The sequence below is a fragment of the Melanostigma gelatinosum genome (genome assembly GCF_949748355.1).
Source record: "Melanostigma gelatinosum genome assembly, chromosome: 22".
NCBI lineage: Eukaryota > Metazoa > Chordata > Actinopteri > Perciformes > Zoarcidae > Melanostigma > Melanostigma gelatinosum.
Genome location: NC_136655.1, coordinates 5,552,528 through 5,570,051, shown reverse-complemented (window position 1 = coordinate 5,570,051; position 17,524 = coordinate 5,552,528). Strand labels below are relative to the sequence as shown.

Genomic DNA, 17,524 nt, shown 5'->3' with positions numbered 1-17,524 from the left:
TAGAGCCGCATGACTGAACTCTGAATTCACACCAAATCAGTAGAGTTGATTCTGTTTCAGCACATGCTTTTTTTTGTTTTGCATTCCCAGCGGTCTCCACCACCGCAGCACAAATGCACAACCCAAATTAAAATGAATGGGAGGACTTGCGCTTTTGCCGCAATGCCTGATTAGGTGTTAGCCATTTTTACCAACTCACCCTAACCTTAACCATAATGGTAGTTGCCACGTGAATCCAATATCGTTATTCTTTTCTGGCTACAAAAAAAAAGACCTTCTACCTCCCACATAGTCCTCCACTGCTGTGGGCCAATACAATCCAATAGAGCCAATAGTCCATTAAAGGACACCTAAACAAACCTAATCAAGATTTGGGGTTAAAACAGAAACGGAGGTTTACTGGGAGGAGGTGCCAATCTGAATAGATTAGACAAAAGTGTGTGCGTGTGCTGTTTTTGTTTTTCCCCTGAGGGTAGTCAGAAGCTGAATGCAAATGAATGACAGAGAGAGTGTGAAAGAGGGAGAAAGCGAGATTGTGTGCAGCGTTCTCCGCTAAGCTCCACGCAGGACCTATCATTACCAGATGTCACAGTGAGGGTGGCTGCCAGCCGAATCACTGCTTATTGCTTTAAACTCAAACTCTCTGCCTCTTTCTCTCCTTCCTTTTCCCTCTCCCTCTTTTCTCCTTCCTTTCCCTTCTCCATTTCCAGCTGTTTTTGGAGCACGCAGCGAGAACGGGGGAAGTTCTCCACCAATTGTTTCGGTCCTGAGAGGAGCTCGGCGGTCGGACCCTCCCTCCTTCTATCTCTCTCCCCTCTCTTTCCTCTGTCTCTCTTCCTCTCTCTCTCCTCCCCTTGTTGTGACAGAGCACACCTGCTTGATCTTGGCTGCACGCGTTCTGAGTCTAATTACCCCATAGGCCCTCGCAGCCTCTTCAGTCTCATCCCCCCCACTCGACTGGATTTTTGGAAGTCAAGCTCATCTAGCACAACTTTACTCTCTCTGCCTTGCTTCTTCTGAGAACAGGTAGGTTAATCCTTTACTGTGATAGCGGAGGAAAGTGTGGGTAATAATGGCTGAAGTTAGGTTATGATAATGGTGTTGGGTTTCAACAGGGACTCATCTTTAAAGCGAGAGAGAATAGTCTTGAGAGAAGGGTTTGGCTTTTGCTGGATTGTAACTTTTTGCATGACAAAATCTAAAATTCATGATTTAAAAGTCACATTATTTGCTCATGTTATTGTATAAAGATAGGATTACTGCAGTTTTTTTTCGCAGATTCTTAAATTTCATGGGTATAATTTGATTCACTTTGTCGTTCATTAATCTATGTTGTGTATATTCCGGATGTTGCCAGGTCTTGTTCCCACAGCTCTCTTGGCTTTGTGATGAGAGACCTTTAATCAGTTCCAGTCCAATCGCCATACAGCTCAGTGAAAAGAGCAGCGGCTAGGGAAGGGGGTGTGGTAGTGCAGTTGATGCTGGTACCTCACTCCTCCGCCAAAAAAACCTTATACTCCTGGCCCATCGCTAATCTTCAAGGTATCCACCACCGCTGAGTGCCATGTGATGCGTTCAGCACTGTTTTGATTTACAACTTCAGCTCGCAGTTTCGTAACGTTGTTGCTTTTTGACACTGGTTTGTTTGGATGTATCCCATATGGAAAGGCATTCCTCAAACTAGCTTTGTGAGTATTAGTTGTATACACGGCAAGTGAATCAGATGTGTAATGCTTACATAAAGACAAGGGGTTGAGTGAGGGGGAGGCAGAAAAGTGAGATCTGCTACTTAAGTTGTTTGCTTCAACATTTGTCAGTGGAAAATGCTTTTGTGTCATTAATTTGTTCCTTTTCTCTCTTTATTTAGCTCTCTTTCATTCTTTATATCTCTCCTTTTCTTCCTCTGTGGCCTTGGGGCAGTCTGCAAACCAGCGAGGGGGGGAAACAAAAGCTGAAACAACAACATTTCTTTGTGTTGATTCAGCCCATGTTGCTCAGGGCAAGATTTTGATTTGGAAAAGTGGTTTCTGCTTCTTTTCACACTTCAGCAGTTCATTTGAGAATGCAATCAGACCGTTTTAACCCCAATCTCTTATCTGCTCTGCGGCCCTGTTTCTTCTCAATGTGAACCTTCTCTGCCCACCGTGGCGTCTGCTGCTGTGTTTTCACAGGAGCAGGACAGGACCCAAATTGCTAGGGGCAACTCAAAGTGAGCGGCTTTGAAGAGGAGATGAAAAAAAGCTGTACCTGGCAACGCACAGTGCCATTAATCCCATAATGGTACAGCTTCCTCTATCAAAGAGGTCTGAAGGCTTCCCGGCAAGCCACCGCACAACTCTCAGCTAACTCATTACATCCTTTATGCCAGCAGGGAAAAAACCTAATAAGGCTCAGCTGCACTGAATTGAGTGAAACTGAACAAGGGAAAAAGTGAGACAAACTAAATAGACTGAAAAGTGGGACTTAGAATAGAGGCTAAAAGAGGCAAACACTGCAATGAAAGTACTTCAGCAGTTCATGCTTTTGTTTTGAGCTCAGCAGATGTTTAACATTTGAACCTGAAGTGAGTGAACGCAAGGTTAGGAGGAGACGAGGCCCAGAGTTGCACCCAGGGGCTGCATGTTTTCCATCTGGACTTAAACTCCCTGGGTAAAAAACTGCAAAAGAACAATGGAATTGAATTGACATCAGCCATGAAGTCTCTCAACACCCCCCCCCCCCCCCCTTTGCTCATTGGAATACCAGAAAGTTCCACATGTCAGTCTTTCTGGCCAAAGTTTTAAGGGTCAGACAGAAAGAAAATACCATAAGCTATGGGAGAGAAGCCGGGGAAGGAAGGAACAGAGCACAAAAAGGGAGGAGGAGATGGAAAGAGAAGAAAGGGAGAGAAGGTTGGACAGTTTGTCCACGTCTGTGCAGTGCAGACTGTTGATAATGGGACTGAGGTTGATGGCAGGCTGACAGCTCTTCTCATGGAACAGCTGAAATGTGGTTGAACCGCTCGCTGGCTTTCTCATGCCATGGCTCCACTAAACAGGATCTTTGAATAATAGTTATGGCTCTGAGACTTTTTCACTTTTTCTGCAAAAATAAATAATATTGATTGTAGTGGCCAAAAAAGTGTCTTGGGCATCTTCTCAAAAAAGGGTCCATGCTAACATAAACGGGAGCATGGACGGCTATTTGAAAGACTGGTCTGATTTGGCGTAACCCTATTACAGGAACGTTTTGGCTCTGAAATTGTTTGTTGGCCGTGTCTTTGCATATTTTCAGATACACATGTTCCCGCTCACAAAATCCCCTGATATATCAGAGATTTCTTGAAAATAACGGCCACTGACACGTGTCTTTAAACGTCCTGTGGCGGTGTAAATACCTTCCAGTGATTCATTGCTGACAGACGCTCTGCAGAGGCAGGCCTATGGAGAGTTAGACGGCGGGGGGGGGGGGGGGGGGGTGGAATGGGTATGGGTGCTATATTGTTTCCTTCTTTGCAACATGGCTTGATTTGCTAAGACCCTAACACCATGGTGCTGAACACAATTGTTGACGTGATAATCGCTCTGCGGTATCTCATTGATTTTCTGTGGGTCAGAGTTTCATTGAAAAGGCAGTGCCAAAGAGGAGAAAGTGACAAAGCACAGCAGGGAAAATGACTTTACTCCCTCATGCGATCTCTGCTTCCTGTCTGGGAATCATTAGCAATGCTGGGGCCAGACTTGGGGGAGATTGGAGGGAGGGATTAGACAAAAGAGGGACACAGGAGAACTGACAAGGATGCGGCTGCGACAGGAAATGTCAACCCTTTTTTTCTCCATCACATATGGGATGATGAATCGCAGGATTCAGAGACACGAGAAGAAGATGGAGGATGGTTCATGGATTATTTACCATATGTACTTTTCTGGGATGTGGTAGATTGTAAATCTTTTGAAAATACAGACTCAACTTACTCTCAGCTGCTTGTGCTTTTTCATTTTTGATTCATCTCTTCAATACCCACCATAGTTCAACGTGCAGTGCTTCAACGTACATCTGCTGACCATTCAAAGCCTCTTTGGAAGGCCTTGAACAATCATTACAGTTGGGTTTGTTTTCTTGGTTCACCAATGATTGAAGTCCAAGGAGAAATGACTTGCATAACATGTCAAATAAACAAACAAACATAATAACTTTAATCAACTTTCTTCGCTAGTACATGAACATCCTCACCCAAATCCTGTTGACAGAAGTCACCATATATGCTTTTTCAGAATTGTATAATTGGGTAAAATAAGGCTAAATTCGTCAGATGCATTCTATTGCATGGTTTTTAAAAGTCCATTAGTAGGAAACAAGCGTGTACCAATTCCTGCCACATTTGCACTGATCCGAGTGCAGTTCTCGTGAAGCCTGTTCCATTTGTTTTCATCTTGCAAGCTGGCAGACGACAGCCGTATCACAATGTGATGCTGGACAGTGAGGCTCCCCCATATCATTTCATAATGATACATTATGAAAAGAACTTGGGAGAGAAAAGTTTATAATGGTACAGTATATTTAACATTACATTAAAACCAGTGTTTTAAAAGGAACGCCATCAGTAAGTTAAAAAAAACAATGTGTGAAATGTGTATTCTAAGCTGCAGGGCGCTAGATGACACATTTTCTAACATCAAGGTTTGACCTCCAGCTTGGTTTGATCCCTCAGTAAAAGTGAAAATGATAAGGGGATACCTTTAATCCCATAACATAAATCTTCTTTGAGGGGATTAGAAATGGCAAGATACAGAGTTTGCATGATGAAGTCATGTTTCAGCTTGCTCTGTTGGCAGCGCTCTGGGTTTAGCACCAGAGCGCGTGCGTGCGTGCGTGCATGCATATAGAAGTGGGAGCATCTTCTTTGAGCAGGCCATCTTGCAGGGCCGATGGACACATTTGAGCACACTGGTAATGAAAGAACCAACGCCTGGGGCACGGCAAGTTGCCTCATGCATAAAGCAGGGAAGAGCCTTGAATTTCAACTTTTGAAGATACGATTGCATTTGGCCATAATTCCTTGTTCTGCGTGTTGAATAGCAATAACTCTCTACAATATACAGCCCTCTATCTTCAAGTCCAAAACCCCCGAAGTCAATATTTATACCACTTATCGCGCATTATTCTGCAGCTGTGGTTGCAAATTGTTAGTTTATGTCCCAAACAACAATCCTTGAGAATCTCTTTTTCCCGGATTTGTTTCAAAATCTTGTTTTAGTCTCAACAACAATTCCTGGGCCTGACTAGGACTCGCAAAATAGCAGTAACTCTTGTCTTTGCAGTAATGCTGCAGCCAGTAAAAGCCCATAGAGCTTAGTTTGAGATACCGCCCCTCTTCTTCTTGCCCGTCTGGCTTCCAATAAAAGCTGCTGAAGCTTTTATGGACAAAAGGTTGATGGATTGATGGCAGAACACATGGAGGGCCATCTGAAATCCTGCACCAATGCACATGTGCATGTATGTTGGTTTATGTGCTTGTGACTATGGGTCAAAGCAGGGACATAGGGTTCAGCAATCAGCAGTGAAACCTCTCTTACTTTGTGTACATTGCTGCTCCTTTAAAGCAGAGCTGGTACACTGGCTTTGAGGATAATTCTGAATGTTCCAGCCTGCAAGATGTGTTCGATGTGAGGAGTTCACAACACTAGTAGCGCCTATGAAAAGTGACTTTCAAATTCTTCCCGGTATCGGCGATTAGTGTATCACACTACGAGTCAAACCGATCTGGATTTGTTGCAGAAAACAAAACCATCAAAAGGCATCTACAAACTCTTTTTAACCCAGAAGTGCATCTCTGAATCAAAATGTACTGCTGCCAAGTCTGCAGACAAGGTTTTCGTTGGACAGAGCTTTCTGCTTAGATAAGAGAGCCTGACACAGCCAAGATTACTCAGTCTGTCGAAGACTGGAACAGCGTGTGCTCTGGATCAACTGTATGTTCAGACCGGAGCTCTTAGTTTCAAAGCCTCCCACTACACTACAGTATGTACTCCATGTTTCCAAGTGAGAGAAAATGGCAAAAGTTCTGCATGGAAAACTGCATCTACATAACAAACATTGTGCGACACACTTCCAGGCTTATGAAATCACCCTTTTAAATTTTTTTTTTTTTGGTTTTTCCACTTCATAGCAACAGAACCAGAGTTTAAAAAAAAAAGAAAGTCAGAGGCAGCGCTATCCCATCCAACACAATTCTCCTCTGAATGGAATGGATTTCAAGATTGGACATACTCCATGCAAGCACTGTAACCACTGGACTGGAGCAGTGTGTCAAAGTGGTGGCTGCTTTGTGGACATGGACTGTAATTACTGCTTGTGTTGAGAGTCCCTCTGAGCCCTGAGCTGGTGACCTGGCGTAACCCTAACCTGGATTCACTCTACATCAGCGTATCTCCTTCTCTTGCATTCTTTCACATTGTCAAAGACACATGGTTAAAAACCTTTGAAAGACTTAACCCTTTAAATGTACATATAATGGCGCACATACAGCACAACTTGTGCACTTGCTTGAATACACTTAAAAACACAAACTATTGCTTTATTCACACTTAAAAAAACATGGAAATATACACTCGTATGACAGAAAGTAAGCAAAGATGCAGCACATAAGCACCATGCACACAGACCATGTAAACCAGAGTCACTTTCAGCTCTGGCCAACTGATGGTTTTGGGTCGGTTTCATCACCCTGGTCATGATGTTCAGGTCAAGGTCCGTTGCAGACCAGCTACTCCCAAATCATTTGTTAGCAGCTGCGGCTCAAATCTGCCCTTCAATTATTGTGGCAGCAAGAAAGAAGGAGCAACTTTTGGCGATACGCATGACAAGCAGTTTGCTGGGTCTTTGAGAGTGTGTGTGTGTGTGTGCGTGTGGCTGGTAAAAAGGTCAGGCAGTTTTATGTATCTCCACACTGTTTGAGTTTGAGAGAGAGTGCGGATGTCTCAACTGGTTTGTGGTTGTTTCGAAATAAAAGACAGCAAAAGGAAGGAGGATTCTCCCAGAGACTCCACTAGTACAGTAAATGCCTGCTATTTCAAAAGGCTTTAATATTAATGTGATTTATTACTTTTGAATAAATGATAGCCCAGTGGCAGTCATAAGATTTCCCATGATGCATCCCATGTATAATTCTGTAAACGCTAATGCAGATGTTCATTCAGAAAATGACAAAGAAACCAGTATTCCTCCTGCAGTTGTGAGGTGGAATAATTGTAGAGTAGCTCAACTGATTTGGGGAAAAAACAATTAAATGATGAAATATATCCACAGTCACATTTCATATCTAAAGACTGCATGGTCATTTAATGTGTGTGAAAAAAAGCTAAAGCTGACACCCAAGTGGGTTCTCCACCTTTTGCCCTTTGCTTCTCTGGACTTCAATGTGTTTTTGTCTTTCATTCACTGTGTCCTTCTCCCTGCCCAGTGGGAATCAAACTTCTCCCTTCACAGTGAATGAGAAACAAACCGAGTATGGTAGTTTCAAAACTAATCATACACAGACTGTTTTGAAAGTGTATCCACCCAAACCTTTGAACTGTCTTCTCGTCCTCCAGGCTCCCTGCTAGCAGCGCCATGAGGTCAGCCTGTCTATCTCTGCTCCTGGTCACTGCCTGTTGGGCTCTGCCCTTCCGCCAGTCCGGCTTCCTAGACTTCATGATGGAGGATGAGGCGGGATCGGGTTTGCCTGAAGGGCCTCCAGATACATCCTTACCTGCCATGCCTGTAGGACCCACGTGCCCCTTCAGATGCCAGTGCCACCTGCGAGTGATCCAGTGCTCTGACCTCGGTAAAAAAAGGCATATTTGCTGACAGTTTTCCACCGCTACATGCACACACATCATGCTGTGCACTGCTACGTACAGGCGTATGACCTTTTATTGGTCTCAAAACCTGTGCATTTAAAAACCAGGCGCCTGCTCGTGATGAGGCAAAGTGCTTGAGCAGAAAATCATCCTCGCGAGGGAACAACACTGCACATCGCTCTGCATGCACAAATGCGGTTCCGCCGACTTCTCGCCAATTTGACTTTGGAGACTCCAGCGGGGGGGGGGGGGGGGGCAACAGTGATAATGATCATCACGCACTCGCATGAATGCAATACCCACAGAAAATTATCGCATATGCCACCATTTTGGTCGCAGTCTGGAGCCTTGATTGTACTGATTGTATTGCTACATGTAGCCCACAATCCCTAAAATTAATCAGTGTGACTTGGTGTTAATTATAGTTCAGTCCAAATGCAACAAGCTTCTTGTTCATGTCCATTTTATTTTTCCATTCCTCCATCTGGATCTGGATTTCAAACAAAAGACTTAACTGGATGAGATGAGGTCAGATGGGTGTCTGCAGTAATTTTAATGTACTTTTATTGTGTTGAGTGACATTATTGGGGGTTTTTTGGGAGCGGAAAAAGTCCCTGACTTTACAAACCGTCCACCCAAACCCACATATTCATTTCAGGGTTCATGTTAAGTTCTGCATTATTGCAAAATCCTCCGGAGAACATGACACCCATGTTGATACCTTAAATGCTCACAGCTGCTGTGAGGCGTACTTCACTTCCTGTAACAATTACATTATTTGCCTTTTTTCTGGCCAAATTGTTTTTGAAACGTAGGCGGAGATTAAAAAGATCAGATTTGGCATTGGAAAGTCCTGAACAAACCAGAATTTTAACAAGCTTGTTTCTCAATGTAAAGCTGACTCATCAAGGTTTAACGACTACAATTACTCTGCCGGCTTTTTAATTCAGCACAGTCACAAGAATTTACTCGATTGTCATCTTTGGTGTTTGGAGCCAATCCGCTGCGTTAGTCGAATCTGATATACAACAGCTTGAGTCACAGAGACTTTGTCAAAGAAAAGTCCCTGACCTCATTTCTTCTTGTATATTACATAAAAGTGCTTCGCTACGCACTTGGGTTTGATGGTTTTTTTGGCTCAGCTTTTATTTGGAAAGGATGGGGCACGAGCTTCAAGGAGGCAGATGAAGGAAAAGAGGGAGTGACACAGATGGACAGGATGAAAGAAAAAACCGGAGGGCAGACATAACCAGCAGCATGCAGACAGTTGGAGAGAGTGAGGTTCAGGAAAACACCGGTTCCATTACATCAGTCCTCCAGCCGGGGCCCCAGTCAGACGCTGCTCCATGGCGCGATTCTCAACTCCTGCATCAGTACCGTTTTCCCCGCGCCTCCATCTGTTCCCCAGACCGGCTGGCCTGCATGCAAACACACACACACACACACACAGGATTAAAATTGATATGTATATATTTGGGCACAAACACAGGCCCGGGCAAGACAGACGAGTCTGCTCACCATCCCAAAGCAGCCTTTCACTTTGTAGATGTGGATTTTCCTGTGTGAGTTTGCAGCTGGCAGGATGACAGCTCAAACATTCAGGAGAGAAAATGAAGCCTTGGGTTCAAATGAGTTGGGGTTATATTTGCTTATCCATTGACTGGCACAACTGCCTATTGTTCTTGTTGCAGGTATTTATATGATGGCACAATCAGCAGCGTCACTGATTAAAGAGGTACCTTTTTATAAACCGGGATTGTGTAAGATGTGCAGTTATAAATCCAAACTTACTCAAATCCCACGGGTCTTTGATGATGCAGCCAGATCAACTTGTCTTACTTGAGGAAATGACAAACACCGTCAGTAATGCTTGGGAGTGTCCCGCGCAGTCCAAAACAATCACTTCGCTATAAAATGGAGTGAACAACAGTGACCGTTGAAAAAATAAGTAAATAAAATTGAGGCAGCAAAAGATGAGATCGTCTGACTTTAAGAGAAGAACAATAAAAACAAATGCTTGTGCAGGTATAGGAGGTACACAGTGTGGTGCTGCCATGATAGTGGTGACCACAAACAGCTGCGATGGTTTGTTGGTCATCCACTGCAGAGTTGGAAAAGCTGGAAGTAATGTTTGGGTGAGCTGCAAAAGAAGTCGTCACAAGCTTTCAGGACAAAATGTGTCCAGGCCTACGTATGCGGACTGGAGATGCAGAATGTAAGCTTCTTTGTTAAACAGTTTATTCTACGCCTCTTCCTCTGAAATGTAAACTACCCAGCATGAATCTCGGTGTACTTTTTGGGTTACCACGGATGCAGAAGAGCATACACCATGACTCCCAGCTGTCTTCGCTCTACCCACTCCACCAAACAAGTCTTTCACTACAGATGCCTTTTTCTGCGCTACATTAACAATGACGCGCTGTGATAAAGGCCAAGCAAAAACGATTCTGCGTGAGCTCAGTGTTCAGGTATGCAGCCGCTTACTTACTCCAAAGGAAATTTGTGTTAAGGTCCATTTCCACCATGTGTGCCTCGGAGCACATCAAACACTTATTTGGTCCCTTTGGAAAGTCAATATAAAACCCATTCTGCTCGAAGTCCCGATCACCGAGACTTTATGGAGCATGCTACCGTGACAAAGCAGACCCTTATTTGATGGACAGTGGTAGCAGCTCAAACAAACAACTGTTATCAGATTTTGACTTAGATGTTGCTAAACTCTGATGCATGGGAATATGTACTTTATTGATCCTTTATTGGGAAATTATATTACAGAAGCGGGTTATCCAGGCATTGCACAGGAAAAGTAAAGATACATAACACTAGGAGGGTTATAAATCTTTAGAGTATAAATAATATACTAGAATACCAAACCACTACAACTAAAATTTAAAGAGGCTAAAATGCTAATTTTTTTTTTTTAAATACAATGAAGTAAAATGTAAGCATAAAGATTTACCAAATCACCTTTTTCTAACTGCCCACTTCAAAGTGATGACAAAAAGCATGAACAAAGAACAAAAAACTAAAATATTCTCAAGCAAAATCACCAAAACTGTTCCAACTTTGACAGAACATTTTTTCACAAGCCAACATTTAATCAAACATCTTCCAAGCTGTACAAGCGAACCCGAGTGTGGTTCAATTGCAACATAATGACACGATAATCCGACCCAATTGCAAGAAGAGAACCAAAACGTATCGGGGCAATGGGCTGTGTGCGCTGGCATTTGTTGAGATGGACGCAGGTAGACTACAGGTCAACACAAATGGGAGATTACTGACTTGGGCTTCTGCAGAAATCGCATGCGTACGTGACAGATAGGCAGAAGAAGAGATCCAGCATATGCTAAATAAAGTTCATGAAGTTTATAAAAGTAAAAAAACATATCTCAAAATCCACGACTACCAGCATTGAAGTGTCCCTGCTCCTTTGTACGCGGCCCTCAGCAATTCTTTTATTTAGTCTGCTTTAATTTGTGCACTGTGAAACCAAACTACACTAAAAAGTATCAATTTCTACTCTAATTTGAACGGACTATGGCTGGTAAAAGCACTCTTTGTAGACCTGATTTACAAGACTGTAGGTTCACAGTAAGAGGTCGTAAACTCTTGAAACATGGAGGCAAGTAGGTCCATTTCCTGTTGAGGTCAGAGCGCGATTAACCTCTCGTCACAAGAACCAGGGCTGTCACCGCCTCGCCTCTAACCCACCATCTGATCTAAACAATGTCTCATAAACATTCACCATCAGGTCTGACGACAGTTCCTGAGGACATCCCAGACGACACCACCCTGCTGGACCTGCAGAACAACAAGATCACTGAGATCAAGGAGAATGACTTCAAGAACCTCAAAGGACTACATGTAAGAGACCTTTCACATCTGCAGAGCTTCATGTCGGTGTACTAATGCAACCGTACGAGTGTAACCGTATCACTAACTGCAACCCTCCAATATGAACCTTGGTGATCTCCATGGGGAAACATCTCGTTTTTGAATTATTTGGATGTTCTTGATTGTTTGCCAGATTATAAAATGTTACCACACTCAGAGCTGCTCATTCTGAAAACATGGACCCCACTTCACCTCCCACCCCCAAAGTCTCCTCAACCTCCTCCACATATCCTCCACTCCCCCCAGTCACCAGGTGCATGGAAACTATTCACCCGAAGGCTGTGCACCCTCACGCCCCCTTTAGCTTTCTTGCTTGCAATAAATACCTCCGTCTGAAGGCCAGAGCTGTTTCCACTGTAATGTAACTCTCAGGGGAAAAGACCACATACCCGAGGTGCAATTGTAGCAGGAAATGTCTCTGAGTGGAAGAAAAAAACCAGCTAAAAGCCTCCAAGGTGTAAACTTCCAAATACAGGTCAAATTCCATGATAATAGAAGTTGTGAATTTAAAGAACAGACAGAAAAATATGCCAAAATCAATTTTTGATGCACTTTTTTTTGCAGCAAGAATGACAGAAAATATGTAAGTAGCTCATCTCATTTGATGTTCTTCCTTATAGGCTCTGATCCTGGTGAACAACAAAATCACCATCATCCACGCCAAGGCCCTCAGCCCTCTGACCAAGCTGCAGCGTCTCTACCTGTCTAAGAACATGCTGAAGGACATGCCCGCCAACATGCCCAAGAGCCTGCAGGAGCTGCGCATCCACGAGAACGAGATCACCAAGATCAAAAAGACCTCCTTCCAGGGCCTGTCCCATGTCATCGTCATGGGTATGAAAAGAAAATGTTCTTATTTGTTCAAAAATGGCAATATTTACCGGTATGTGGATAGCTAACAGCTTGAAGAGGTTTGTGGCATATTTTTCAACAGTTTAGGTCACATCTCCGGTGGGATGGCTACAGTTCAACAGGCATGATGAAAAAGAATTACCCGGAGGGAAACCAGTGTTTTCAATAAATTATTTGAGAATGTATTGAGGTATACATATATTCAGTGATGTTCCACACAGCAATGGACCCACTCCAATGGTAAAAAAAAACATCATTTACATGCACGATTACATCGCATATGTTTTCGTTTGTCGCCCTTTATCCTCCATCCACTCCATTTCCTCCACTTGTCACTTTGACAACTCATCTCTAACTTCCTGTTCTACGAATTAAAAAGTGCCATTGCTCAACTGAGGCTTAAAGTGTGGATTTAAATCACTTAAAAAGCAATGATATAAGAATTAGGATCTGTGACAAATCAGGGAATCTGCCATGGAGAAAGGCTGCGTTGCAAACACAATCTAGTCTCTTGCCCAAGACTTTGTTTACGCGTGACTCAGCTCTATGTTCCTGTTACGCCCCGGGAGAGGAATCAACTTCATACACGTGATCTGTTACTGCGGTTCTCGCTTTTGTTTTTTCCCCTTTCTGTCTGCGCTCACAAGTGTTTGTATTCATTTTCAGAGCTTGGGTCCAACCCTCTGACGAGCGCAGGCATTGAGGCCAGCGCTTTCGCTGACCTGAAAAGGGTCTCCTACATTCGCATCGCAGACACGGACATCACAGAAATCCCCAAAGGTAAAGCTCTATCTAGTTCCACAAATAATTTGGCTTAATCCAAGTTTCATGTCGCAAGGGTCAGCCAGAAACGTCAGTTTTCTATCAAAAGAATGCATGTTTGGTTTTAAGTGTTCAGCAAAACAATGTGAAAAAATAAAAACACACAAACCGTACTGCATGGAAACTGTCACCCCTTGATAATTAATCTGTACTGTAAACTGAAACTTATTGCTGCAAGTTGCCAACTAACCATATATGTTTCCCAACTAATCACTTAATTATTGGTGGTAATCCTTGTCTTGTGGGTTGCCAGGTCTGCCAAGCTCTCTCTCTGAGCTCCACCTGGATGGAAACAAGATCTCCAAGGTGACGGCTGGCACCCTCAATGGCCTGAAGAACCTGGCCAAGTAATACGACTTATGATTCTCTCTTTACAGTAACCCACATTCAACCTCATTTCTTTCCTACTTAGATTGAAAGCAATTCTTTGCTGAACAGCAGACAACTGCTGCCATGAATGGCATTTGCAATGCCACTGCGCATTGAGTTTCACTTAATTTCCTAATGTTCTCAAATAATGTCTCATGAATAGAGTTTGTAAGAGGAGGAGTTGTTATTTCAACTTGAATGTCAATTACACAGCTGTATCCATCTTCAGTTGGCTAATATTAGCCACCAAAAGCTATTCGTACCAGATTACCATGTTTTTTTCCTGCCGTCTCATGTTTTCATTCTCTGGTACATGCATTAGCTTTACTCTGGTAGCTTTACTCTGGTTCACAGGCTTTTACTGTATAACAAAACCTGAGACCTAAGCGGTAGTTTTTAGATCATCAAAATAACTGGTTTGCTCAAAATGTGGATCCACTGTGTTTATAAGATTACTGCTCAGACCAAACCTGAACAAAGAGGGCTTTGATGTGTCGTGAGTAGTTGGAGAGGATATGAGAGAAGGATGGTTTTTATTTTCCATTTTCTCATAATTTAGAAATGGACTGGGAAAGTAATGGCCTTAAATCACAGTTGTAGATTATCCTCATTTCCTCAGCTCGGTTTTTTTCCCGTTCCATATTGTTATCCAACAATACTTTTTTCAGCCGGAGACAATCATTGATGTCACTATCTTTTTCTCTCCTCATGCATTTTGTGCTTTTGTGTTCTTTTGTTCTGCTACACATTTGCACATTTCAACGTCTCATCTACTTGCGGATTTCTCCTGCAGGCTGGGTCTGAGTTACAACGAGATCAGCTCTGTGGAAAATGGCACTCTGGCTAACGTCCCCCACCTGCGAGAGCTGCACCTGGACAACAACGCTCTAATCAGCGTTCCCACCGGCCTGTCCGACCACAAGTACATCCAGGTACATACTGGTTTGATGAACATTATAATTAAAGCACTTCTCAGTGTTATCAGTCCAGGTTTGAATCCCCGACATGATCACAAGAACCAGGGGAATTGCTATTGCAACCATTTAGTTCCAGTAAATTACCTCGGAGCATTAGTTACAGTATGTTTCTCATTTTCTTACGGCGTGATCACACACACACACACACACACACACACACACAGGTCATTTTCTCTGATCCAAACCATACTGGAAAAGTTGACTTTGTTGCATTTTTGCATTTGGTTTGCTTAGGTTCACACTGCCCGATTACAAGACAAGCAAGGCTTCCATAACAAAAAGGCACATGGATTCATTTAGTTTGTTTATTGAGTCGAGTGTTGGAAGCCAGTCGTACTATAATGTTACAGCTTTTGGCAGTAGGGGGGAGTGTAAACAGACCTGATTCAAGGCCTTTTAACTCTAGTTTGACCTCAGTGTATTTCATGAGCCCTCTCAAGGCTAAGTCACTGCTGCATCTATTAGTTATCCCTATAAAACCTGTTTGGGTAATTATCTGTAGTTTGTTGGGGTTTTATATTCGCTCCTAATGAACTGCACTGTTTTCTGAGCACCCACATTTCAACAAGCCAGTGTGCACAGTTTGTGCGAACGGAATTTCTCAGTGAAAATCGGTGTAAATGAACGATAACATGATTATCAGTTCCTCAGTGCTGCATGATGAGGGCTACTGTGCTCAAAACACAGTGCTCAGCTGCATGATTCTTCAGTTTCATATGTGCTTTTTATGGGATTCTGTTTCTTATATGCATCTAAAGCCATGCTGGTTTGAAGAATGATGATGTAGGAAGTCCTTTTACAATTGTTCACAGTTAAACATCCTGAAGGGGAAAGAAAATCGACTTGCTTCCTTGAGCCATCATTATTTATTTGGTGACTTATGATCATCTTCTTTATCTGCTTTGTTTTGCAAAACCTAATTTATTGCCAAGCACGTCAGTGACCAAAGGTTGTCATTATTTCAATCCCTTCTCTAGGTGGTCTACCTCCATGCCAACAAGATTGCAGCTGTGGGAACAGAGGACTTCTGTCCTCCTGGCCTCAACCACAAGAAGGCCATGTACTCTGGCATCAGCCTGTTCAGCAACCCTGTGCCTTACTGGGAAGTTCAGCCCATCACCTTCCGCTGCGTCTTCAACCGCTCCGCCATCCAGCTCGGCAACTACAGGAAGAAGTAGAGCGTCCCGCGCACCTCTGCGAGGACGTGTAAATGAGCGTGTGAAAGTTTCCCAACTGTGCGTGTTTGACCACAGCCCCACAACACTGACCCCCTAGCAACACTGCCTCCCCACAGACGGTGATGTCATTAGTCTACGCACTCATTCCAAAACGTTGATGGACATGGACCTCAAAACATATCATTTTCATTATTTAGCTTCAAGGTTGGTGCAGCAGTAGTACACGCGGCTTACAGCAAACACCAGCATATGGCGGTGATGCTCTCTCTCACACAGCACATCATTCATAGATGCAGTTATAAAGCAAGCAATTCACATTTCAAATATGTTCTCACATACATGCTGTATCATTTGCATTCAGTGGACAAATCGAAAGTCAGAGGTGAACCCTAACCAAAAAAAGATTTGAATCCTCACTCAGTGGAAAATGTTATTAATCCCACTTCGATCAACTTTCGATCCTTTAGCAATTGTATGAAGTTGTATCAGAACGCTGGCCTGCAGAGCAGGCAGCAAAGGGTGTAACTTGTGTTTTACAATACCTTTAACAGCTGGTATACTAGAATGTACTAGATGTTACCTGTGTACTAGGAATAGCATTCAGAGTGTAACATTACCATGCTGCACTCTTTGAAAGAACTCAGTTTCTATTTGTATTGTACTCAATTCAAGTAGAGATAAAAGCAACCGTGACTTCTATCACATTGTGATTTCTTGTGCTTACTTCAGTGTTCTGGGTTTGGTTTACACTTTTTCTTCATCGCATTTCCTCTCATGTTCATTTCCTAGTGTATGTTGTTCCATTTAAAAAAAAAAAAAAAAAAAGGTGAAAATATCTTATAAACAATATGTTTTAAACAGAAGCCATTCCCAAAGATTTATATGCATGCCCTTATTTTTTTTTCTTTCTGGAATCTCTTGTTAATCCCTGTATGTATTCCTCTCCATGTTTCCCTGCCCTTTTAATTCTTTTTTTTTTTTTAAGAGTCAAGAAAAATATGGTGTATGTGGACTAGCATGCCCACTGCAACCATGTTGGTGTGACTGTTGTATGTATAGACGCTGTATATAAATGCTGTATAAAAACCTCTCATTTGCTTAAAGGCACAAGCACTTACCATAGCTCAGACTTAATATATCAGCAACAAAAGGTGTTCCTCTCTTTTCCCCCCAGGAGAAGGGGCTCCGGCTAAGGTGTCCTGAACAAAATAAAAATACTAATGGAAAAAGTAACAGTTTTTGATGGATGTAATGACCAGAACGTGCATTAATTATCAACGATGTGAATGGAGATTTGTGCTCCCACTGGATGGCGCTGCAATAGCTGCAGCATAAATAAAGGGAGGCTGGCGGCTTCCTGGCGAACAAGGTCAAGAGGAGGCACAGGTACCGTTGTGAAGCAGGTGAGACGCCTTAACAATAAACAACAAACACACACACACACACACATCAGGTGAATGTGCTCCAGGCACATATTCATGATTTAAAAAAAGACAGATATTTAGAAAATGTGCTATTTTTATTAGATTCATGGATATTAAAGTTTTAGATTTTTCAAAAAGGAAATAAATGCGCCCAAACAACAGACTTCTGCTGTCCAGTCAACAAG

General features: G+C 42.9%; 1 protein-coding gene across 1 annotated transcript; it reads left to right on the top strand.

The window, feature by feature from the left end:
- The first annotated feature begins 762 nt into the window (after window positions 1-762).
- Window positions 763-17,003, top strand: dcn (decorin). The gene is made up of 8 exons (XM_079294623.1): window positions 763-1,026; window positions 7,572-7,804; window positions 11,575-11,687; window positions 12,338-12,551; window positions 13,236-13,349; window positions 13,645-13,738; window positions 14,554-14,692; window positions 15,715-17,003. The coding sequence occupies exons 2-8, from the start codon at window positions 7,591-7,593 to the stop codon at window positions 15,913-15,915; spliced, it is 1,089 nt and encodes a 362-aa protein (XP_079150749.1). The 5' UTR covers window positions 763-1,026; window positions 7,572-7,590; the 3' UTR covers window positions 15,916-17,003.
- The last annotated feature ends 521 nt before the right edge of the window (window positions 17,004-17,524 follow it).

Bases quoted from the DNA above. Each gene is read 5' to 3' on its own strand.
- dcn (XM_079294623.1), top strand. From the start codon at position 7,591: ATGAGGTCAGCCTGTCTATCTCTGCTCCTGGTCACTGCCTGTTGGGCT. The intron at 12,552-13,235 runs GTATGAAAAGAA...ATTCATTTTCAG, and splicing joins GTCCCATGTCATCGTCATGG to AGCTTGGGTCCAACCCTCTG. The intron at 13,739-14,553 runs GTAATACGACTT...TTTCTCCTGCAG, and splicing joins GGCCTGAAGAACCTGGCCAA to GCTGGGTCTGAGTTACAACG.